Below are 24,506 nucleotides of genomic sequence, written 5' to 3' on the forward strand. Positions count from 1 at the left end.
AAGAGAATGGGATCTTAAAACAGATTTAAGTACGTAAAATATTTAAAATATAATTTACATTATATTAGGTGCAAAAAAAAAGAATTATTCTGTAGTAGTACTCCATAAATTGGTTAGCTATTTGCAGGGACATTTTAGAGTTTGGTCCTATTTATTTATTTATTTATTTATTTATTTATTTATTTATTTATTTTGCCATGTAACAGAATTCATCCTAGGAGAATTTTTTTTTTTTTTTTTTTTTTTTTTTTTTTTAGTTAAATGCAAAGAAAAGATAAACCATAAAAATATATGACAGAATATTTATCAGATTGGTAGAGGAATTTCTAAGTGTAAAAGCAATGGAGGAGATGGCAAATAAAAGACCATTCAAATACAGAAAAATAAAAAAAATATTTGATATATAGAAATGAAACTCACACAATACATTGGAAGAATATTTGTCATTTATATGACAGTTAAATATATATATATATATAATATAGAAAGAGATTAGATTAAAAAACGCTGAAGACCTCCATATGTGTGAGAAGGGACCGGGACAATTTGTAAATGATAACCAAGGGTTACCCTCACTCCAGAGAAGCCTTGCTGGAAGGCTCCGATGGCTCCCACTGTGTGACCTGTCCCTGCTGTGCCTCGCTGAGCCTCAGCCCACCCAGACTTGTGGTGCCCCTTCTCTGCACAGCTCCCTCTTCTCTGGCTCCCTGTCCCACAGATCCCAGCTACGTGAGCTATGCCTAACTCTGCCCGCAATCCTTCCATCCCATGAAACTTCTTGTTCTTCTGTTTGGGGTTCACTTCCCTCTGCTGCAAGCGGAAAGCCAGACTGAATGTAGAGGTCACCACGTGAATTTCCTTTTGCTCCAGGATCAACGCTGGGCAGTTTTTGTTGTACAATGTTGTTGTTGTTTATGATGAAAGGGTTAAGTCAGTTACTCAGTCGTGGCTGGATCTAAAACTCTCCATTGTTGCAATTACATTTTTTTTTATTTCTAGAAATTCTGTCTGGTAAGTGTATCTGTTTGGTCTCAATACTATGACACTCATCTTTGTAATTTTAGAGTTAATTTCATACATAGCTCTCATGCATTCTGTGTTCAGTTCCAACATCTGCATTCTTTGGGGTTTAAAATTATTGTCTTGTCTGGCCCGTGTGGCTCAGTGGTTGAGTGTCGACCCATGCACCAAGAGGTCGCTGGTTCAATTCCCGGCCAGGACTCATGCCCAGTTTGTGGGTTCGATCCCCAGTGGGGGGCATGCAGGAGGCTGCCAATCGATGTTCTCTCATCTGTGTTTCTCTCTCTCCCTTTCACTTCCTCTCTGTCTAAAATCAATAAAGGAAAGAACATTTTTTCTTTAAATGTATTGTCTCTATTGATTCTCACTCATAGCAGTTGGTCTTATCGGATTTGATAGTCTTTGTTGAAGAGGTTATGCTTGATTGTGATCTATGAGTCTCGTGGATGGTTTCATCGGCTCAACTAGTTACATGGGTGTGCACATGCACACTCGTCTCAGGACCCTTCAGAGCCTCCTTGAAGATTTTAGCTCAGCCCTGGCCAGTTTGGCTCAGCAGTTAGAGCATCCACCTGCAGTCTGGAGAGACCCGGGTTCGGTTCCCGCTAAAGGCATGTGCCTCGGTTGCAGTTTGTCCCCAGCCCTGGTTGGTCGTGAGGGTGGCGGCCACTCGATGTGTCCCTTTCACATAGATATTTCATTTTCCCTCCCTCCCACTCTATCTGAACAAAAAATGGAAAAATGTCCTCGGGTGAGGATTAAAAAAAAAAAAAAAAAAAGATTTTAGCTCAAAGGAGTGGGTCTCGGATGTACGGCTCCAAAAACAGGTTTACGGTGGTTTGTATGGAAAATAATAGAATAAAGTCTGTTTTGTGTCCTCACAACTGTAAAGCTAGTACTCACATTCGATCTGTGGAGCACCCTGGCCTCCACGCCTGTGGGCAGCTCCCCATCCTGCCCTCCTCAGGCCTGTGGGCGGCTCCCCATCCTGCCCTCCTCACCCCTGTGGGCGGCTCCCCATCCTGCCCTCCTCAGGCCTGTGGGCTGCTCCCCATCCTGCCCTCCTCACCCCTGTGGGCGGCTCCCCATCCTGCCCTCCTCAGGCCTGTGGGCGGCTCCCCATCCTGCCGGCTCCCCATCCTGCCCTCCTCAGGCCTGTGGGCGGCTCCCCATCCTGCCCTCCTCACCCCTGTGGGCAGCTCCCCATCCTGCCCTCCTCAGGCCTGTGGGCGGCTCCCCATCCTGCCCTCCTCACCCCTGTGGACGGCTCCCCATCCTGCCCTCCTCAGGCCTGTGGGCGGCTCCCCACCATCGAGAGCCAGCGCCCAGAACTGCTGCTCCCTCACAGCCTCACCTACTTCCTGGTTATTTCCAGCAAGTTCTATCCAGGCTCCAAGCTGCCTAGTCTTCACCCCGGCTACTTGGGTAGTGGAAATTTTAGAATTTACTTTTACCTTCTTTTTTATTTACTTATTTATTTATTTTTTTATCCTCACCCGAGGACATTTTTCCATTTTTTGTTCAGATAGAGTGGGAGGGAGAGAGAGGAAGAGAGAGAGAGAGAAACATTGACATGAAAGGGACACATCGAGTGGCTGCCACCCGCACGACCAACCAGGGCCGGGGACAAACCGCAACCGAGGTACATGCCCTTAGCGGGAACCGAACCCGGGTCTCTCTGGACCGCAGGCCAACACTCTCCAACCGCTGAGCCAAACCAGCCAGGGCATTTACCTTCTTTTATTGGAGGGATAGATACCTGTAAATCAGCAATGCTTCAGTGTATATTGTATTTGGGGGTCTAGCTATTTTGGAAAAGTTTAATTAACCTCTGAGCTTATAAAATCTTAAGTATCAGGGAGCAAAATCACATATTAATATAATCAGAAAAATAACAAAAAGTTTTTAAAAAATACCTGTATCTGAATCACTAATATACATATCTAATCACTATGAAAAATTGAACTATTAGTATAATCTATTCAGCATCTTCATGTTGTTTATTTTATTTCTCAAGTACAAATACTGTACTAGCTAAAGGATACTTTTCATGGGCTGAATCTTTGTAAATTTGAGAAAAACATATTTAAGTTGACAAACAAAGGCTAACATTTGGTCATGCTTTAATAGGCTGAACATCCAGCAAATCCTATGCCTTTATTTGTTCATTTTGCAATAAGTCTTGACATCACCTTCTCCTCTTTCTTAAATTTGCTTACTTAGCCGGGCACAATGCAGTTTTGATGTGCAATCTGATTTCAAAAGAATCTCTGAGACAGCTAATCTGTACACTCACTGTAATTAAATATTACAGCACAAATGGCATATAAGATACTCACCTTCTTGAGAACCTCTTAGCACCAAAGAGCAATGACATTAAATAGTATAGATTTTCAGTATTTTTTGTAGATTTTTCAGCTTGAACTTTTAACTCTTATAGCACCTACAGCTTACAAAGAGTAAAGCATTATATACCACAGGCTGGAAATATCTTTATTAATTTCTTTTCATTCTGTCCTAAACTCTCATTTTACCTCAGTTTAAAATCTGCGAGTAGACTAATCCGCTTACCTTCCAGCTTGCTTGCTTCATCCTGGAAAATATGCCACACTGAATTAGACTGATAATCGAGTCCAGTTCTTTGTCCGTATGGTAAATGTCACCCGAATGTTCTGCAAGAGAGTACAGCTGCAGTCTCTCATGTTTTAATCCAGTAGCATTTCCACGGGCGTTTCTGCATCCGTTCATCCCTTTCCCGTCCCTCCCGTCCACGTCCACCCCACGCGACAGTGCCACAGACTCATGATCACCATCATGCTTTTGTTTTCCTTAGAATCTTATCTGCCTCAAGAAGCAACTTCATTCTGGATTTGGTGAATAAACCTACCCCACACTCCGGACTGAGATCCTAAGTTTTAAAAAGGTGCTTTTCTTGAAAGAGTAAACAAAAACATGGTACAGATACTCAAAACAGTGCAATAACAGCTCATTAAATGTATGAACTTATAGCCCTCTTCATTAAATACGCCTGCGGCCCCATCTTCAAAGGGCCTCTGTACCAAATAGCAGCTGGGATTGGGATAACCAGGCCGCAGACATCTGACCAAAGGAGAAAGGCCTATCAAGGTGTCTCAGAGGAAGGGGCCCAGCCAGACAGCAGTGAGGGAGACCCGTCCCTCAAAAGTTCATTCCAGGCACAGAGAGCTTCCAAGTTGTTCTTCAAAATAATGAAAATACAGCACAAAATCACCACCTACTTAAGGAAAACCTCTAATGTGAGATACCCAAAGTACAAACAAACAAACAAAAAAAGAATGAGGCTATGAAGGAAGCAGAAAGAAACATCAAAGACACTAAAAGTAATAATCAGAGAGAGAATAAATATTACTGAATACACTAAAGAAAAACAGAAGATAAGAGGTTCATTCACAGAAAAAAAATTTAAAATGTGATGGAATAAATAAAAACTCAAGGTAATGCATAGAAGTTAAGAAGGTTCTCAAGAAATCTCAAAAATTCTTTTTAAAAAAGGTACAATAAAAAGAAGAGTAAGAAAAAAAACGACAGGACAAGCACAGGAGATTCAGTGTCTGATTACAGGTGCCCCCACTTTCCCAACATCCACCTTACGCTGCTTCCCTGTTACGAAAGACCCTATTAGTACAGTAACGGCTTCCTTTTTTTTCACATCCTTTTAAAAAAATGTTTTTTATTGATTTTTTTTTAGAGAGAGAGGAAGGGAGAGATAGAAACATAAATGAGAGTCAGAGAGAAACATCAATCAGCTGCCTCCTGCACGCCCCGCACTGGGGGCTGAGCCCACAACCCAGGCATGTGTCCTGACCACAAATCAAACCGGGACCTCTCGGTCTACGGGACGGCACTCAGTCCACTGAGCCACACCAGCTGGGTGTAATAGCTTCCTTTTTTTCTTATTTTCTTTTTCTCCTTTATTGATTTTACAGAGAGAGGAAGTGAGGAGAGAGAGAGAGAAACATCGATGAGAGAGAACGTTGACTGGCCGCCTCCCGCATGCCCCCTACTGGGAATTGGGCCCACAACCTGGGCATGTGTCCTGACTGGGAATCGAACTGGTGACCTCTTGGTGCATGGGTCGACGCTCAACCACTGAGCCACGCTGGCTGGATAGCATCCTTTTTAAGTGAAAATCCTCTTCAGATTCGTTTTGGCTAGTGAAAACAGGTACTAATGTAAGTCCCTTGTAAAAGTGGAGAGACAACATAAACTTTCTGAGAGAGCAGGTTGCTCATTGCTTTACGCCATTTGGGCTAATAAAGGTTTCGTAGGAATGCTCTCCTTTCAGAATGCAGGGGAAACCTGCACTAGAAATTCCAAAAACACTGGGCAGAGAAAGCAAGAAGAGAGGAAGTTGTCAAAGAAATTACTTTTTTTTTTTTTTTTTACAGAACTAAATGCCATAATTTTTTAGATTCAAAGGACTATTGAGTACCTAACACAATCAATGAGTAAAAAGACTTTTACCAAACTATGTTAATGTGAAATTTTAGAACAATAGAGACTACTAACTTCCTGAGAGAGAAGAAAAAACAAACAGATCAGGAATTGGGATGGCATCTGATTTCTTGAGAACAGGACTGAACGCTGGAAGACAACGGGACCAATGCTTTCAAGTTCAAAGTTCGAAATTGCTATTCAAGCACGAGAGCAGAATAAAGGCATTTTTAGTCATACTAAATCTCTAACATTTATTTACCACACAGCCTTTCTCAGGAAATATGGAGGATTGTGCTCCACTCCAAAAAATAAAAATAAAAATAAAAAATAAGAACGAGGAAGACGTGAGATATGGAGAGGGTAAAATCTTGGAGAGATGAAGAGGGGGGATCCTGGAATGACAGTTCTGCATTAGAACCACTGTTCGAGATGGGACAGTCAGATGGAGAGCCCCAGGAGGCATTTCCAGGATTATAGTAAACATTTACATGTTACTTGATGTGTAACAATGTATTAACAATATGTTTAGTTCTGGAGGTGAGTCTGGGGATGAATTAATGATAGGTAAATGAGAACTACACAAAAGCTAAGCAGACTGAAAAGGAGAAAATTATTAATTCTAGGGAAAGTAAGAAGTGTTTAACGAAGGAAATGTAGATGATGATGTAATAAATGACTTAACTAAAATTATGCTCTAGGTCTACTGAAAGGATGGGGAAAGGGGAGTGTGTGAATGTGTGTGTGTGTGTGTGTGTGTGTGTGTGTGCTTTGAAGGGAGTTTGTGTCATAGAGCCAAATCCTCATCTTCCATTGTTGGAAATCAAGTTAATATACTAAAAATAAAATCGAGAAATATTGGTGTAAGCATGTTATTTTGAAATACGAAGGCTGATATCAAAAGAAACAGTAAATGATTCAAAAGTGATTGCCTCAAAGAGCAGAGATGAGGAAAGAGGAATGCTGTGTTTTATTTAAACCTTTAGAGCTCCTTGACTTTTCTTTTTTTTTAATCCTCACCCGAGGACATTCCTCCATTTTTTGTTCAGACGGCGTAGGAGGGAGAAATAGAGATAGAGATAGAGATAGAGGTAGAGGTAGAGGTAGAGGTAGAGGTAGAGAGAGAGAGAGAGAGAGAGAGAGAGAGAGAGAAACATCGACGTGAAAGGGACACATTGAGTGGCTGCCACCCGCACGACCAACCAGGGCTGGGGACAAAATGCAACCGAGGTACGTGCCCTTAGTGGGAACCGAACCCCAGTCTCTCTGGACCGCAGGCCGATGCTCTAACCACTGAACAACCGGCCAGGGCATAAGAGCTCCTTGACTTTTAACAAACTGTACACGTAACTTTGATGAAGATATATTAAAATATAATTCTTTGCAATGAAATTGTGTCTTGAACGCAGACAGAAGCTAATCATACTCTTCTATACCTTGCTGTCTTATAGATTATCTCATGTCAGCATGATAAAATTCATTCTTTCTCATGGTTACATAATATTTCATTAGATAGGTGTATTTTTTGACATGCAAATTTATAAATTATATGTAGTGGGATATTACAATCCCAGAAGTAAAATTCTAGGTCAAAGCTTTGAGATATTTCTGTATTTCCTTCAGAACATGTTCATCCATACGTACAGCTTCACCATAAGTTGCCCCCCACACTTACCAACACTACGCACTACAGAGCGACTCTGTTTTTAACCTGGCATGTGTTAGGGTGTATTGAGATTATTGCTTTATTGCCTTTTTTTCAAATGTATTTTTCTAAAAACGATTCAATCCCAATTTCAAAAGTCTATACTCATTCAGATCCCTTTCCATCGTCCTACGTTCTTTGTTCTAGTTCTCTAAGCACGTGTCTTTCTCTTCCTTTACAATACTGGACATAACTTATCTTTTCCAGAAAACTTTTATAATAATGCTTTTACTTTTTCTGAGCAGTGTATATATGAATATGCCTGTAGTCACAATTATATAGTCCTCAGTTTAAGATGTGTGCCAAAAATACTAATTGTGATATAAAGAGAATTATAAAGATATAAAGATGTAAGAGAATTCTATCTTTGCCAGGAGTTTCATACAATATTCATATAATTTAAGATGTGAATGGCTGCATGACAGACCATCATTATGAGCAACTAATACAGTAAAAATGCTCACAATTAAAAGAAAAAAAACCACTATGCTTTTTTATCACTTTAAGTTTTTATTTTATATTTACTGAATATGACACAATTCATATTTTTACATCCTTTAGAAGTAAAAGCAGTATTTAAAATGTTAACTTATTGTATGGCTATAAAAAGTAAAATAATTAGTGTATTTTGAAAACTGGTAAATTTCTAGGAGTCATCTTGATAAGATGATGCCTACAAAATAACCAACATTAGTACAAAAGGGCTGCCGTACTGTTGGTTTATTTTAAGCCATTCAAGCAATCGTTTCTGTAAAGCAAAATGAATACTCCGGTAAGTCATACGTAAGCTTTCTGAAAGCTTCCCAGTCCCAGTGACCACGTTCTATAAAGTATCAGTTCCTACTGTACACCTTGAGAAGCTTTATGACTCTGATTTATTTACCTACAGAAGTGTTAAGATTAATTTCATTGGTATTATTACAGCAAAGGGTATAAAATCAATGGAGGTTTGGTAACCAACAGACAATTCCAAAGTTTGGAGGTGACCTTTTTTAGAAAGACATTAGTCCACAGTGTAAACATAAAAGCGAAGTACTAAGTTTCTTAATTTAAAAGCAGGTATATTTATTTAATATAAGAATGTAAGGTTACTTTACAATTACATTTTATAATAAGAACAATAAACTGGAACTTAAGTTAAATGAATTTCTTAATATGAAATGATTCTGAGAAGTACCACGAACCTCTCATCATGTAGACTCTCTGTAAAGAGTATAATACTAAACTTTTCTGCATAGTTTCATCTTTCAAAGAATAGTTTGTAGAGGGAAATACTAAGAATGATATCATATATGTACTTAGTATATTACTATTTTCACAGTACTAAAAATTTTTCAATTGATGTAAAAAAATCCAATGAGTTCTTTTTATGGCTCATTTTAATTAGAGGGTTGAAGTTCATGAGTGATAATATGTAGGGGATCATTGTAATTTACTACTCTTTTCCATTTTAACTGAGTAGAATACTTCATTTATTCCCATTTTAATATTATGCTACAGTTTTATAAACATATGACTATCCATTCACTCTGCTAAGCAATAAAGAATAAAGACTGCATATGTAGTAACCTTTGGGAAAATGGCAGAATTATAAATAATTTTAATAAGCTATTTTAGTTTTTAATGTACATTTATAGGACTGTTCCAAATGGCTATTGTTCCATGTATGCAAGATAATATAACTTATAGTGAAAGATAAACATAAACTGCATTTTTTCAATTACTTTAGCTAGCAAATAATGTTGAGAATATTCAGGTAGGTAACACAGACCTGGGTATGTTAAATGAATGGATCAGCATTTTCCTTTAGTCAATGAAATCAACCTTGAAAGCAGGTGAAATTAAATTATTATACTACATAGAATCCTCAAATTCATGAATCACATTTCTATATCAATGTAATAAATAATATCAGATAAAGAATGTACAAAGTCAAATACACAGTTAATGCTAATAACATTTTCCTAGAAATAACATAAATAACATCACTTTTATAAATAGGCCGATGCACAGCTATCAATTTCACATTTAATAACATAAAAACAAAGTTGGTATTTCCTATTTTCATAAGCAAAAGCAAGGTTATAACTGGAGTGTGTGCAATTTACATTACATACATCGTGGAAAAGAAGATAAATGAACATATCTTCATGTAATACATTAACATGTTAATTTAAACTCATTGTTCTACTTTTGTATAGTATCCTTTTATAAAATAATTTTTTAATTGAACAGATTTCCATTAAGTACTATCAAATTTTCTCCATGTGAAAAATCTAATTTTGTTATTTTTTAATACAAAGTTTTTATTTTTTAAGACATTCTGAAATAATGAATTATATTAAATTATTCATTATTACTATTTAATATCACTTTTGCAGGTGGTCCTTTTGCAAGAAACAAAATACTAACTTCTACCTAATAGTTACATATGTCTTTAAACCATTTTATATTAGTCTTTTATAGTACTCATTGTGATGCCTAGACATTTACTAACAATGTGCAATAAGTTACAGAGTTGTGAGATATTATTTTTACTATGTTATTAACATACACTTCTGCAATCAGGAGCAGCATGATGTTAAAACAACAATAATAACAGTGACTAATGCTACAAGTACCACTCTTCCACCATCAAGATGTGACTTTCGAGAAAAAAAAAAAAATCTACATTTAAAATTTCACTGTATACATAAAAGAATACCAGACATTCTGTTGACTTTGGTAAATGAACAAGAACTTTAAAAAAACTTAATATGACTCAAGCAATGTATGTTAATTAAGTACTTTTAAAGTGAAAAGTACAATGTAAACCATCATATTGTATAGTATCTTAATTTCTACTTGTTTTTCAAAACACTTTCAATATAACTAAAAGCCAGATAAATAATAGGGAATAATCAATAATTCTAAGGCCCTAAGATAAATCTTAAGGAATATTAATTTTCTTAAACTAAGTTGATAGTCTAAAACCAAAGAAAATGTCATTGTTCATTTTTAAGTGATCTAGATTCCAGAAATCATACATTATTTTGAAGTTAGGCAAATTTCTAATAAATTTTTAAATATTTAAAATACATTCTTATATAGTCATTGGAAGTATCTACATACTTCTGAAAGGAATGAAAAAGTACAGAGTTCAGTAAATCAAGGCAAAAGCTCAACCTGACAACACATGACATTTGTAGTTAGTAAGAAGATGTATTTTGTCTTATGTTCAAGCATTCAGTTCAAGAAAAAAACTATAATTAGCGTTTCATCTTTTCCTTCATTTCTGCAAGTTCTGACCTCAGACCTGCTTCTGTTCTCTGAAATTACTGCTTCTGGCATTTGTCATGTAGATAATCCTTTAAACTTTGCTTTACAAGTACCTAATTAAAAAAATACATATATATAAGAGCAATATTTATATAGGGTAAAATTCAGAGGTGATGGCCTTAATCAAATATTATGACAATAATATGAAACAGTAAGTTACATAACAGAAAATATAAGGATCAAAAGGCTTAATCATAAAACATTTCCTTTAATTAAAAAGTTCACTGTTTTGTTTAGTACCTTGTCTAATCCTCATCTTTCAAAGGTCTAGAATAAATGGAGTCATCTTTGTCTATGGTTCCTCGTAGTACTGCACAGAATCAACAGTGTCAGTGAGGCACTATGACAAGTTAGTTGGGAACACTACGTGAACATGTACCTGGTATGGCCCTATTTTTTTTTTTTTCTGGTACGTGCCCCTAGCAGGAACCAAACCTGGGACTCTCTGGTCTGCAGGCCAACGCTCCAACCACTGAGCCAAACCGGCCAGGGCATATTTTAAAAAAATATTTAAGTTCTTACAGGGCAGTATTAAGTTCTTTAAAACAGAGATTCGAAAGACCACTTGTTAGCTCGGTCACAGCAGTTACCATATCAGATAGGTAAATACGCCTACTTGCCACTAACAGTTTACTGACCAGCATTTCCCAAGATGGGTTCTGTGAAACATTAGGCCTCAAAGCTACTTTGCAAAGTAAGGAATACTGCTGTTTTCTTTGAGAGAGACAAATGCATGGTAAAATAACAAGAGCCCATAAGTTCTAAGGAGGAAGGGACCTATTTAATTATGTTTATTATATATTTCTCTAACTTATTTGACTAAAGTTTTTTTTATTTTTTTTCTTCACTGATTTTTAGAGAGAAAGGAATGGAGAGGGAAAGAGAGATAGAAAAATCGATGAGAGAGAACATTGGTTGGCCACCTCCTGCATGCCCCCACTGGGGATTGGGCCCACAACCTGGGCAGGTGCCCTGGCCGGGAATCCATCCGGTGACCTCTTGGTACATGGGTTGATGTTCAACCACTGAGCCACACTGGCTGGGCTAAACTTTTTTTTTTTTTAAAGAATATGCATTGATATTGCCTGGAACCACTTTGGTAGTTCTGCTATAGGCAAATATAAATGTTTCAAGCTTGAGAAAAACAGCAAGGAATATATATTTGCAAGCATGTATAAATAAATAGAACCTTTAATTAGAGACCTAATTGAAACCCACAATGGACCAAAATTTTATAGGTACAGTTGACGTTTCAAAGAGAAAAGGAAAAACAAATCCCTCATTTTGGAGATCAGCAACAAATCTGAGACATTTCTTTGGGTTGATACAAACTGAATGGACCTCCTGTACCTTCCTCAACTATGGCATTCTACAGTGATAGTTTAGAAAATAATAAATAAGATGGCTTTACCATTAGACAGAGTGAGGCTCAAACCCTAGTTTGTGACATGTTATCTGCCTCTATTTTCTCAGCTGTTAAATGGGACATCTGTGAGAATTAAATGAGAGTTTACATGTGGAAGAACACCTAATATAGTGCCAAGCACCTAAACTAACTAAAAAAATTAGTTACTGTAGCAGATGTTTGGAATCATAATCCTAAAAAATAACATAAATATTCCTTAGATGTTGATGATCCTGAACTATAAAAGCCCAGTCCGAAGTTGTTATTTTGTATTTATTCAGATATAGACCTGCAGGTTAAACAATAATTTTCAGTCAAGACATTCCAAGAGAATTCCAGTTGAATGAGTATTAACTCAGTTTATTTTTAGATCACAACTTAACAGTGGCAAAGTAGTATTTTGTTATACTTAAGTTGAATTAGTGACCTAAAAACTAAAAGTAAATTGTATTTCTCTCAGCTATTTCCTAAATGTCATAGCAGAAAAATAAATTATGACCCCTCCTTCGTTGTTACTGAACAATTTTAAACAGAGAAGCTAACATACTTATCTGCTATGAAGTTCCTTCTTCAGACAGGATTTGAAAGTGGTATACTTCTGAACTGTTTTATAACCCTGTGGAACAGAAGATTCAAAAATGCAAATATAAATAAAAGATTATGGGGCCACAGATATGCAATAAATAAAGCAAAAAACAAAACCACACAACACCTAAGAAAGAAATACAGTGTTGGAGGTTTATAGCCTAGTTTATATTTTCACTTGCTCTTGCTACTCTAAAATTTTTGAGGAAGAATAAATGATTTTCAATACATGTCCTTTCAGGTGTTTATGCCATCATCTCAAATGTTAACTATCCACTAGGTGGCAGTTAAGTACACAGTATCATTACCAAGACAGCTTGGGAGTTTAAAAAGTCATTTAAAATCTTGAAAAACATTGTCTTGATATTTTTGTGTATATTTTAATGTATAATGCTTAGGAATATTCTTACCAAAGAGGGAAGATAGCATATTCTAGCTCTTAATAGAAATTATTTATTTTCTTTTTCCATTTTTGGCACCATCCACAAATATGTTAGATGTGTAAACATTTATTGATTCATGCTAAATTTTATTCTTTAAAACATATTTGAGAAAAATAATCATTGAATCTTTCATAATTACTTTACAGTGTAAGATATTAACAGGAAGAATGGTTCAACAGACAAAAAAACTTTTTATTTTATTTTCTATATATAAAGTACTGAATATGCAGTGACTCAAACAACTCAAGTCGCTAGTGGAAATCCTCATCATATAAAACGAGAAAGTCATATTTCTTTGTACACTAGCAAGTTTGATAGCAAGTGTGCAGATTGAATTAATCAAAAATATTTGGAAACATTTCCCCCCACAAATTGGGATGAAGACATTGAATTACCTGAATATGAAAATAAGTTATAAAATTCAAACTGATTTTATATTTAAAAAAGCATTATCTTTTAAACCTCAAACTGTTTTTGAAAGTAGGTAGGGCCTTATGGTTTTCTTTTCAAATATAACATTTCATATTTATATCCTTAAAAATGTATATAAATTGTTTCTGAAACTTGGATTTTTTTTCTCTTAGTTTAAAAAATAATTCAACAGGCTTGAAATTTATATATTTACCCGGAATCCTCTATGGAGTCTGTCTTTCATAATTCCAATAAATTCTTTATAACTTAATTGATCGTCTTTGTCAACATCAAAAATCTTGAAGATTGTGTTCACTAAATGTGGTGAAAGTTTGAGGCCCGTAGCCACATAGACCGCACGCTTAAATTCATCTAGATAAATGTTACAGAAAATAAGTAAATCATTATTATTTTTAAAATCATTATTATAATTAAATGTGTATTAATTACAAAAATGTTATAAAAGAAGTTTTTCCCTAAACATGGGTCATGATCTTATGTAACATGACTTTTCATTAATCATGCTATATTTCAGAAAAAAAAAAAATTTTTGTAGTTTTAATTTAAAGGGCTAAGAAAAACTGTATTTTAGTTTAATAATGCATTCATATTCGATGAATGTTTAATGAGCACCTATGATCAGTGACACTTTGGAGGTTATTAGGATGAGTAAGTTCTCCAGAAACTTACAGTCCAATGGGAGACGAGACACCTACCTGCCCAAGTAACCATTTCACAAAACCACACAAAAGTACCAATAAAGCACTGTGAGAATTTGGAAAGAGTGAATGCTTCTGTCAGCAGCGTGGAGGAGGGAAAGGAGAGAGGAGAGCAGTGATTGGGAAAGGCTACGGTTCTGTACATGAGCTGAGTCCCGAAGGATAGAAGGCTGCAGCTTGCAGAGAGGAGGGAAACTGCAGAGGAGACAACATGAACCAAGGCATGGAGGGCACAGAGGGTGTAAAGCACATTCGGAAAACAGAGAGCAATCTGGACATCTAAGAGCTGGAGAAGTTCTACACAGGGACTTCAGGTGAGGAACCTGTACATCAACAGACAACTGAAGAGTTTCCCATAGCATGCACATTGTAGAAAAGTTTATCTGTGTTTTCTAAAGATTATTCTGAGTTGTCCAGGAAACATCAGAGAGGGAAGTGGGTACTGGCAGGAATACCAGATCCTTTTGAAAGGTAATAACCTGAATTAAGGTACCAGTAATGACAACAGAAAAGAAAGTGATATATTCCTAGCACCTGCAGGAGTACACAATCTATTTTTACCATTTCCCAGTTCCACAAAGTAAAAGAGCAACTGTCCATTCTGAACCAGACCTTTTTTTTTCCTTTTTCATTTGAATAGTAGGTTTATCATGGAAGTAAACACTGGTCTGGGAAGGCAGGGTTCCCCAAAATTTTGGTTTTAAAACACTAGAATGGGTTCTGTTGAGAAGATGCCGTATTTGAACATCTAGACCAAGGGTAAAATGACAACTTTTCAGGTTTCTCTTTCTCAATGAATAAATGAATGAAGCCATATGAAGGACTCAATCTCTATGTTTTGGGGAGAGAGATAATTATCATTAGTACTTATGGGCTGCAGTATGGCTTCTCCCAAGATCTTGGATATAAAATAACAAGACTGTCCCCCGAGATTACATTTGATAAATGACATTTATTAGATTATGGCAGACACAGGTCAAATCACCTTAAAGACATGAATAGGAAATCCTCTAGGGCAAGAATATTTAAAAAGGATATTGCCATGAGGAAAGAGGAAAAGTAGTCATAGTCACATAATCCTAGAAAAAGAACTTGACTTTTTGGTCTACCTACAGGGAAAGAAAGAGCTGGTCCTGAAGTCAACAGCATTGAGTTCTGTGACAGTTGTATTTTTTTGTAAATTAAGCAAAATCCACATTCAGTTTTATATGTCATTCTTAAAACAGTTAATGTGAGTCCATAGCTAAGAAGGGACTCTGTGGACAAAATTCAGGTTTCTGAGCAAGGATTATGGGTAATATTAACATCATCCTGTGATGATGGCTGAGGCATGACTTATAAGAAGCTGGCTCTTCTATATGTAGACACACTTCCTCCAATGTTACCCAGTGACCATGAGGTTTCTTTTTCTCTGAACTTTTTGGAACATCATTAGCTTTTCCTCATAATACAAAATGAAGGGCAATAATAATTTTTTTATTTATTGAATTTATTGGGGTAACATTGGTTAATTGGTTAAATTATATAGGGTTCAGGTGTACAATTCTATATTGCATCATCTGTACATTCTATTGTTAATACAAAAAGATAGCATATTTCCCTAAACTTGTCTTAGGAAAACAGATTTCCCATTAAAATACGCAACAAACTTTCAGGTAATTGATGGCTGATACGATATATCTAATTAATTTGCTGTCAAAGTCCCCCAAAACAATGTAGGATTATATTTTGCTTTTAATTTTTGAAAGATTATTACTTACCTTGCCCTATAGAACGACTTGCAAAGTTATACATATTCAAGGCTATTGCAAAATCTTCTAGGTTGTTCAAAAACTGGAAAAATGACCTGAATTCATCAAATGTGATGCCCTATATTGGGAGAATATGTGTAAGTACATTTTAGTATGGCCAAATTTATTAAACTAAGCATCTATACTTACTAGAAATAAACAGATTAAGCATGTGCAATGTATAGTGCAAGCAAACATTTCCAGGGTACATTCTGAAACCTTTCTCCAAATGGAATGTAAAATTCACTCAGATATTTTTCTGCTGGGTAGTGTTGCTGCCATTAGCAATGTTAGGTCAAAATAATTTTAAAACACTGTCATATCAGCATGAAGCTCCAAAAAATTGCTACAATAAAAATGGATAGAAAAGCTTCAATTTTGAGAACTCTGTATTTTAGGCCTGAATTTTTTAAACTCTGAAAGTAAATATGATGATGAAGAAAAAAAGAAGAGTTAAAGAAAACACCTAAAAAAAGTTTCCCCTGTAACTATACTCCTTAAATATAATTCAGCATTATATTATGGGCATTCATGTGTTCATAGACAATGCAAAATCAAAATAAGCCAACAGTAGCATACTTTTGTTTGTTCCTGCCATGATACCGAGGCCAGCACAGCAGGGGGAAGCACAGTCATTGTATACACATAGCTCTGGGAGGCCCAATGCAGGGCATAGTGTGGGTACTCTCTGCAATGTCATTTACATAAACTGCAATTGTTGCCACTATTACTTGAATTAAACTGGACAGTTATTTCAAATAAGCACCACATATCTCAGATAATACAAATTTGGACGTCAAGAGCTGTATTTAATTAACATGTTCCTCTCAGTAAAATTAATGTAACTGAAAGAAAAAGTAAACCAAAAAGAGCAGAGGGCCAAATTCTGACCTGAATGTAGAGGTACAAGGAAAAGGGAAACTAACAAGGCAGCACTGGAAAGCTAGGGTAAGAACCAGAAGAGTCTATTTTCATATAAGCCAACTACTGATTAAGTGGTTTATTATCAAAATAATAACAAATTTTGGTATATATCACTTCCATGTCAATTACAATCCCTCTTTATTTATAAGGAGAATCTTCACTGTCTTTTCATATTTTTCTTTCTCTTCCCTTATATTCAGGTTTGGCTACTGAAAACCTGAATTCTGCTTTGTGACCCCACCCCACCTGTCATGTTTCCAGAGAGCACTGTTTAAATCAGTTAGGGAGACTGACCCAGAAGGGGTTTATCCTGATGTGGAGAGCCGTTGCCAGGGAAACTGGTCACTGCTCTGGTTCTGAATCAATGTATGCTATGACCAGTTGCCACAGCAATAGCCTCTTTCTCAGGGTGACATGTTAATGCTGGTAAAAGTGAAAGACAGGAGGATGGGATATTATTAAGCAAACTGTAAACATAAATGCCAATACTTTTAAGGAGACTACTATATTTTTTCTTCCTGGCTCTGGGCATTTAAGGAAATCTCTATCAGTTCTCTGGCCGACTGATAAGATAATGAAACAGAACCTCTAGTGAGTACACACGACAAAGAATATAAATGAACAACTGCAGGAAAGAATTTCCAGGGTTACTACATTATAAAATTTTATATGTTTAGGTTTTAGTCAAAATTACAATGCATACAAAGAAGTAGAAAAATTTACAGGAAAAAAAATAAATCAACAGAAACCATCCTGAGGACGCCCAGACTAAAAAGACAAAGATTTTTTACTAAATTGTCTTAAATATGCTTAATAGAGCTAAAGGAAACTACAGGCAAAGAACTAAAGGAAGTCAGGAAAACTGTGTATTAACAACATAAAAAAATAGAAATTTTTTTTTTTTTTTTTTATCCTCACCAGAGGACATTTTTCCATTTTATTTTTTGTTCAGGTAGAGTGGGAGGGAGAGAGAGGAACAGAGAGAGAGAGAAACATCGATGTGAAAGGAACACATCGCACAACCGACCAGGGCCGGGGACAAACTGCAACTGAGGTACGTGCCCTTAGCGGGAACCGAACCCGGGTCTCTCAGGACCGCAGGCCGACGCTCTAACCGCTGAGCCAAACCGGCCAGGGCAAAAAATAGAAATTTTAAAACAAGAAACAAACAAAAAATCTGGAGCTGAAAACTATAATAACTGAAATGAAAAACTGACTAGAGAGGTTCCAAACAGATTTGAGCAGGTAGAAGAAAGAAACAGTGAAATTAAAGATTGAAATTATTCAATCTGTGGAGCAGGAAGAAAAAAGAATGAAGAAAAATGAACAGAGCCTAAGGGACCTGGGGACACCATCAAGTGTACCAATATATACATTGTAGGACTTCCAGAAGGAAAAAAGAGAAAGTAGCAGAAAAAATATTTAAAGAAATAATAGTTGAAAACCTCACAAATTTGATGAAATATGTGATTTGACACATCCAAGAAGCTCAATAAACTCCAAATACAAGAAACTGAAAAAGATCCACACGATGGCACATTATACTCAAACTGTCAAAAGCCAAAGAAAAGATAATCTTGAAAGCAACAGGAGAAAAGGACTCTTCACATGGATGGGATTCCCCAGTAAGACTAACAGCTGATTTCTCATCAGAAGCCACGGAGGCCAGAAGTGAACAACTGTGCTCTTGTTCATCTACTATATCTTGGAGGTCATTCTATCTTAGTACATAAAGAATTTTCTTGGTCTTTTTTTCAACTGCTTTATCCCATTCTATAGGTACATCACAATTTATTTAACCAGTGACTTACTAAAAGATATTTAGGTAGTTTTCAATCTTTCGCTACTATAATCAACACTATAATAAACTTGTATATCTGCCATTTCATGCAAGTGAATATACCTGTAGGTAAAATTCACAAAAACAGAAAAGCTTTAAGTTCTGTATCTCTAAATAATATCTATTAATTCATTCAACTGGGGTTCTAGATACTATAGATATATGAGTAAATAAAAGAGATAAAAAATACCAGTTTTCCTGGAGTTTACATTCTAGTTGAAGAAGGCAGACTAAATAAATAACAATAAGTATATTCTATTGTTTATCCAGATAAACAATGAAAAATAAAAACGAGCAAATTACATAGTATGTTAGATGATAATGCTAAGGAAATAAAAATAGATTAAGGAAAGAGGAAATAAGAAATATCAAATATCAAGGGAGAGGATTATAATTTATATAATAAGTATTACTTATATTATAGATTATATATTATTTATATAATAGGTGATCATTTATAAATTAGATTGGAAGGGTAGATATCACTGAAAAATAAAATAGCCACGTGGATGGGCAGAGAAAAGAACACGTACAAAAGCCCCTGACATAGCCCTGGCCGGTTTGGCTCGGCGGTTAGAGCTTCGGCCTACGGTCTAGAGAGACCCGGGTTCGGTTCCCGCTAAGGGCACGTACCTTGGTTGCAGTTTGTCCCCGGCCCTGGTTGGTCGTGTGGGTGGCAACCACTCGATGTGTCCCTTTCACATCGATGTTTCTCTCTCTCTCTGTTCCTCTCTCTCCCTCCCACTCTATCTGTACAAAAAAATGGAAAAATGTCCTCGGGTGAGGATAAAAAAAACAAAAAAAAAACAAAAGCCCCTGACATATACGATTGCTTGGTATTGAGAAACAAAAAGTGGCCAGTGAGGCTCAGCAGAGTGAGCAAGGAAGAGAATGACAGGAAATGAGGTCAAAGATAATGATGGAACAGCTTGTGCAGCCTTTGTAGGCCACTAAAATCTTGGCTTTTAACCTGGAGAAAAATGAGGAGTTACTATGACTCATGGTATAAAGTATTTTCTTAAATGCTAAACGGAGGAGAGATTGTAGGAAGACAAAGTAGGAAGCAGAGAGATGATTTAAGAGGCAACTACAGTAACCTGGGCAAGAGAGAATTAGCAATGAAGATGGCAAGAAGTGGTCAAATTCTGATAGAGGCATTGTCAACAGGATTTGTTGATGGACTGTATGTAAACTGTTCAAGAAAGGAGTCCAAAAACAACTTCCTAGTTGGCTAGAACAACTAGGAAGATGGAGTTTCCATTAACTGAAACAGGTAAGATGGTGTGTGCAGCAAGATTTCTTGGGATAATCGGTTTAATTTTGCAACTATTAAACCTGAGATGTCCACTGGATACCAAGTGGAGATGCTGAGAAGGCAGTACGATGTAAAAGTCTGAAATTCAGGAAAGAAGTTTAAGCTGGAGACACAGTTTGAAAGTCTATACACTGAAGAAGTAGTCTTGATTGTACCCATGAATGCTAGAGTCATATATCCAACTGTCTGCATAATTTCTTCACTTAGATATCTCAATGGAATCTCAAACTTAACTGGTCCAAAATAAAACTACTGATTCTTTTCCTAATCCCAAACTTGTAGTCTTCTTAGCTCAATAAATAGCACCACTGTTGCACCTTGTGGTTCAGGCCAAAATCTAGGAATTCTTTTTGTTTTTAAATCCTCACCTCAAGATATTTTTTCCATTTATCTTTAGATAGAGTGGAAGCAAAGGCGGGGGGGGGGGGGGGAGAGAAAGAGAGAGAGAGAGAGAGAGAGAGAGAGAGAGAGAGAGAGAGAGAGAGAGAGAAACATCGATGTGAGAGAAACACATGGATTGGCTGCCTCCCGCATGACCTGGACCAGGGCTGGGACGAACTGCAACTGAGGTACGTGCCCTCAGCCAGAATCAAACCCATGACTCTTTGGTCCACGGGCTGATGCTCTAACTGCTGAGCCAAACCGACCAGGGAATACTTAGGAATTCTTGATTCCTATTTTTCCTTCATATTGAAGACTAATCCAGCAACAACAAGTTCTATCAGCTCTACTTTTTAATGGATCCAGTGTCTGAAAACTTTTCCCTTCTTTGGCCCTGGTCCAAGCCATGCATCTCTTCTGCACTCCTACAACATCCTAATTTGTCTTTCTTTCTTTCAAAGCTGAGCCAACTAAAGTCTATTAGCCAAGATGATCTCTTGAAATATAAATCAGGTCATATCTGGCATACAAGTCAGATCACATTTGAATGTCAGGGTGGACAACAAATACTTGCTGAATAAATACTTGCAGACGGAATGCACATCACACCCATGCTCTAAGGTAAGACTGGCAAACTTTGGTATTTGCTCTTTCCTCTGCCTACAACACTGTTCATCCAGATCTTTGCACAGGTAATTTCTCATAGTCTTTTCTCAAAGCTACCTCTTCAGAACATCTTTCCATAACAGTACATCTTCTTTCCCACTCTCCATGACATTTGGTCCTCTTCATAATATTTATCACTATCTGAAAAATGTTATTTATTTTTTTGCTTACTTGTTTATTGTAGGTCTCCACTAAGTATTTCCATGAAAGAAGGATATTGCTTATCTAGCCACTTGATATAGGTGATTACTATGAGCTAGGTAAATGAATGGAAATTAAAGTATTTTAGAAATGTAAAGTGCTATTCAAATGGTTGTAGTTGTCATTCTTTTGGAGAGAAGGGGAAGAGAGTAAAAGAAAGGGAAAGACTTAAGTAGAGTGTGATAGCAATATCAGTGGCTTAGGATCTGGGGTTTGAATCCTTGGGCAAGTATGTAAGTACTCAAGAGCCTCAGCTTCCCCTTTTCTAAAAGAAAGATGTCAATATCTGGAAGATGTTTTAAGGATTGATGAGACAGACAGTTCCAAAAAGAAATCAATGAGAATCAGTATTGGTTCATTTGCAAAAATTTCCCCTTTTTACTGTAATGATTTGTAGTGTTCTGTCAATTAGAAGTTTTCAGAAGCTGAATTTAACTTAGAAAAAAAGTTTTTATTTTGAAATAATTTTAGATGTAAAAAATAGTTCCAAAAACAACACAAGGAGGTCCCATACACTCTTCACCCTAGAATTAATTTTTTTGAATTATAGATTTCTATAAGTTTCCATATAGTAAAAGAATTTAAAAAGCAGATTCTTTAAGGCTCTAAAAATACCCTAGTAGTTTGACATAGTACAATCTCCAATATTTATTTTTAGGGAAGTGTCTAAGAGTTGGAAAAAATCAGTTTAACATGTAAAACAGAGAAAAGACCTCTAATTAAGAGATTATGTATAACTAATGGCCAAATGCATCAATTCCTTTTTTTTCATTCTTAGGGGACAAGAAGAATTGTTAGCACTGTCACCGTGTATCCATTTTAAACAAAGTCAAACTATTTGCAAGTTTTTCTTGGAGAGATTAACTTGATCCTTCTACAAACACAAACAGAAGGCAATATATCCAAAACATCCCATGCTTGAAGGGGTACTTGTAACACCAGTTCTATTTGGTTGCAATGATGCATTCAAATACCACTAGATAATGCACAACTGCGCAGAATTGCTGACAAAACACTTGCTGCTAAACAAATAGACAATCAGTCGTTCCAAGTTCTTAACCATTCATGCCACCCAAACTCTTTGAAAAACCTCACTTCAACTGCTGATAAGATCACTCACTCATCAATGGCCATCTTCAAATGACCTTTTACTAAGGATGTTATAGAAATGAATAAGTGTGACTGAACTGAGGTCAATATAAACTGCTTAAATGAGGTGATGTTTATGTAGTAGTCAAAGCATAGAGCTCAGCAGAATTCTCTTGAAAAATGATATTTGCAATTTGAATAAAACAACTGTTAACAACATTAACGGTTCTTAGCATATCTGAGAAAAGTATGAATATCTATACAGAATATCGAATTAATCAATTTTTAAATTTTAGCCAGAACACTTACAACATATAGGAAAACAAATTATATAGCCAAAGTAATAATCCACAGAAGAGCAAAAGAACAAACAAAGGACAATATATTTTAGAGACCTATGTGATTACAAGATAATAACACATGCAACACAATAAATATGGGGGACTAGATACCTTTTCTTCAGAAATATTGTAACGCACATTTTCCAAAAATACTGATATATTTTCCACATTTGTATATCGTAAAAGAATATGAGCAAAATCTTCTTCACTGATGGTATTCATCCCATTAGAGTAGGAAAGGAATTCTATTTCTAGAACTTCTGTTTGGAGGTTATCCATGAATCTATGACAAAAGTACATAAAGAATGAATAAAATAAATGAAGAGTGACGATAACAGATGGTACTTAGCCTCTCAGGTCTTTGGCTTCCTCAGTTGTAAAATGGGGATAACCAAAATACCTTGCAAGGTAGTGAGGAGATTTAAGGACTTAATATGTAGTGTCTAGTATTTACTGCAGTGCTTCCAAATGTATTGGAAATAACAATTCCGATATCCAGACAGTTTGATCATTCACTGACTTCCTAGTATACTTATCAATACAACCACTGTAATACTGGTACTGATAGAAGTGGACATTTGTTAAACCTAATACCTTCAGTTAAGATGAAAGCAGCAATGAGGTATCACTGCACTAGGTGATTCTAAAGACCTTTCTGACATTAGCATTTCCTTCAATACAAATACAAAAATTAAGCTTACCTATAAAAATCTTCAAAGTTGAGCTCAGCCTTTCCTTTCTTTCCGAAGAAGTGTATAAGAAGTGTAGTATCTGTTACTAAACTTGTAATGTCATCAGCACGCTTTTAAACAAAATCACAATTTAAAGGTTAGCTGCAATAAACAAACAGAATAGATATACCCAATATCCCTCAGAGATTTTTATCAACATATAAATATCCAGAACACAAATATATTAATGTTAGAATAAACAGTATAAGGCTGTATTAATAAATGTCATTACAGTTAAAATGAAGTTAAAAATTAGAAAACAGATATATGAATAAAATCTATCTTTAGCTTCAAATAATTTTAAAGATATGATTATATATTTTAGGAAGTTTTATACCTCTAATTAGGGTATCTATATTTTAAATTATCTAAAATAGTTGAACTCTTTTAGTAATCATCAAAATATTTTATTTTTACTTCTAGTATGACTTTTCTTAACCTAAAAAATCCATTTTTTTTTAGGATGTTCAAAAGAGGTAATTCTTCAGATGTACTGAATATAAGGCTGACAAAGGAATGGTCTCAAGCTTTACAAAATAGCTTCCTTAACCATCACACTTTTTTTATTGCATTCCATATTTATGGTACTTTAGGTAGAAGATATTATAATTTGAAAGAGAAACTACAGTCGTATTACTTTGGAATTTACATCATCTATAATGTTTTTCAAAGAGAACTCTTACATTATTTTTTGAAAAATTCCAGAGGGTTTTTCCTTTCTCACTCAACTTGATAAACCAAGTTCCAACAAGTATTTTCTTAAAATAGCTTAATTATAGTCCTTTATAAAGTTCAATGGCCTATGGAAAATCTTCATTCTTTGCTTTTATGTAGCTTTATAGGTTTTTCCTTTCTTTTCGGTCCCTTCCTCCCCATCTGTTCCCTTCCCTTCCTTCTTCACTTGGCCCTTAACTCACACCTATCTTAGAAATTCAGGTAAAAAAGGATACATTTCACATAACTGTGCCTCTCCAACATATCATCCTGAAAATATAAGAGGCTACATAATAATGACCAATTTCTCTACTAAAAGGGACATATTTGAAACGTATTACTTCTCAGCCAGAATCCTGACAATAAGTACTCCATAAAAACACAAGAAATAGAAAGTATATACTTCCCTACAAAGGATCACTTTTCTCCTCTTCC

General features: G+C 35.9%; 1 protein-coding gene across 4 annotated transcripts in view; it reads right to left on the minus strand.

Moving 5' to 3' along the window:
• Positions 1-24,506, minus strand: part of MICU3 (mitochondrial calcium uptake family member 3) — a 102,974-nt gene that overhangs the window by 14,434 nt on the left and 64,034 nt on the right. The window contains exons 10-16 of one of the 4 annotated variants that reach the window (XR_004958030.1): positions 23,328-23,428; positions 22,738-22,909; positions 15,840-15,948; positions 13,575-13,732; positions 12,469-12,537; positions 8,970-9,022; positions 3,636-3,692 (exon numbers count right to left, since the gene is read on the minus strand). Coding sequence is in view for 2 of the 4 variants with exons in the window: in XM_036249674.1 (XP_036105567.1) it covers positions 12,469-12,537; positions 13,575-13,732; positions 15,840-15,948; positions 22,738-22,909; positions 23,328-23,428 (609 nt within the window). In the remaining 2 variants the exon portion in view is untranslated. Of the gene's footprint in view, positions 1-3,591; positions 3,709-8,969; positions 9,023-10,486; positions 10,570-12,468; positions 12,538-13,574; positions 13,733-15,839; positions 15,949-22,737; positions 22,910-23,327; positions 23,429-24,506 lie in introns of those variants that run through there. The other 3 variants (XR_004958029.1, XM_036249674.1, XM_036249673.1) reach the window with 3 other exon arrangements.

Source organism: Molossus molossus, unplaced genomic scaffold, assembly GCF_014108415.1.
Source record: "Molossus molossus isolate mMolMol1 unplaced genomic scaffold, mMolMol1.p scaffold_m16_p_9, whole genome shotgun sequence".
Taxonomy (NCBI): domain Eukaryota; kingdom Metazoa; phylum Chordata; class Mammalia; order Chiroptera; family Molossidae; genus Molossus; species Molossus molossus.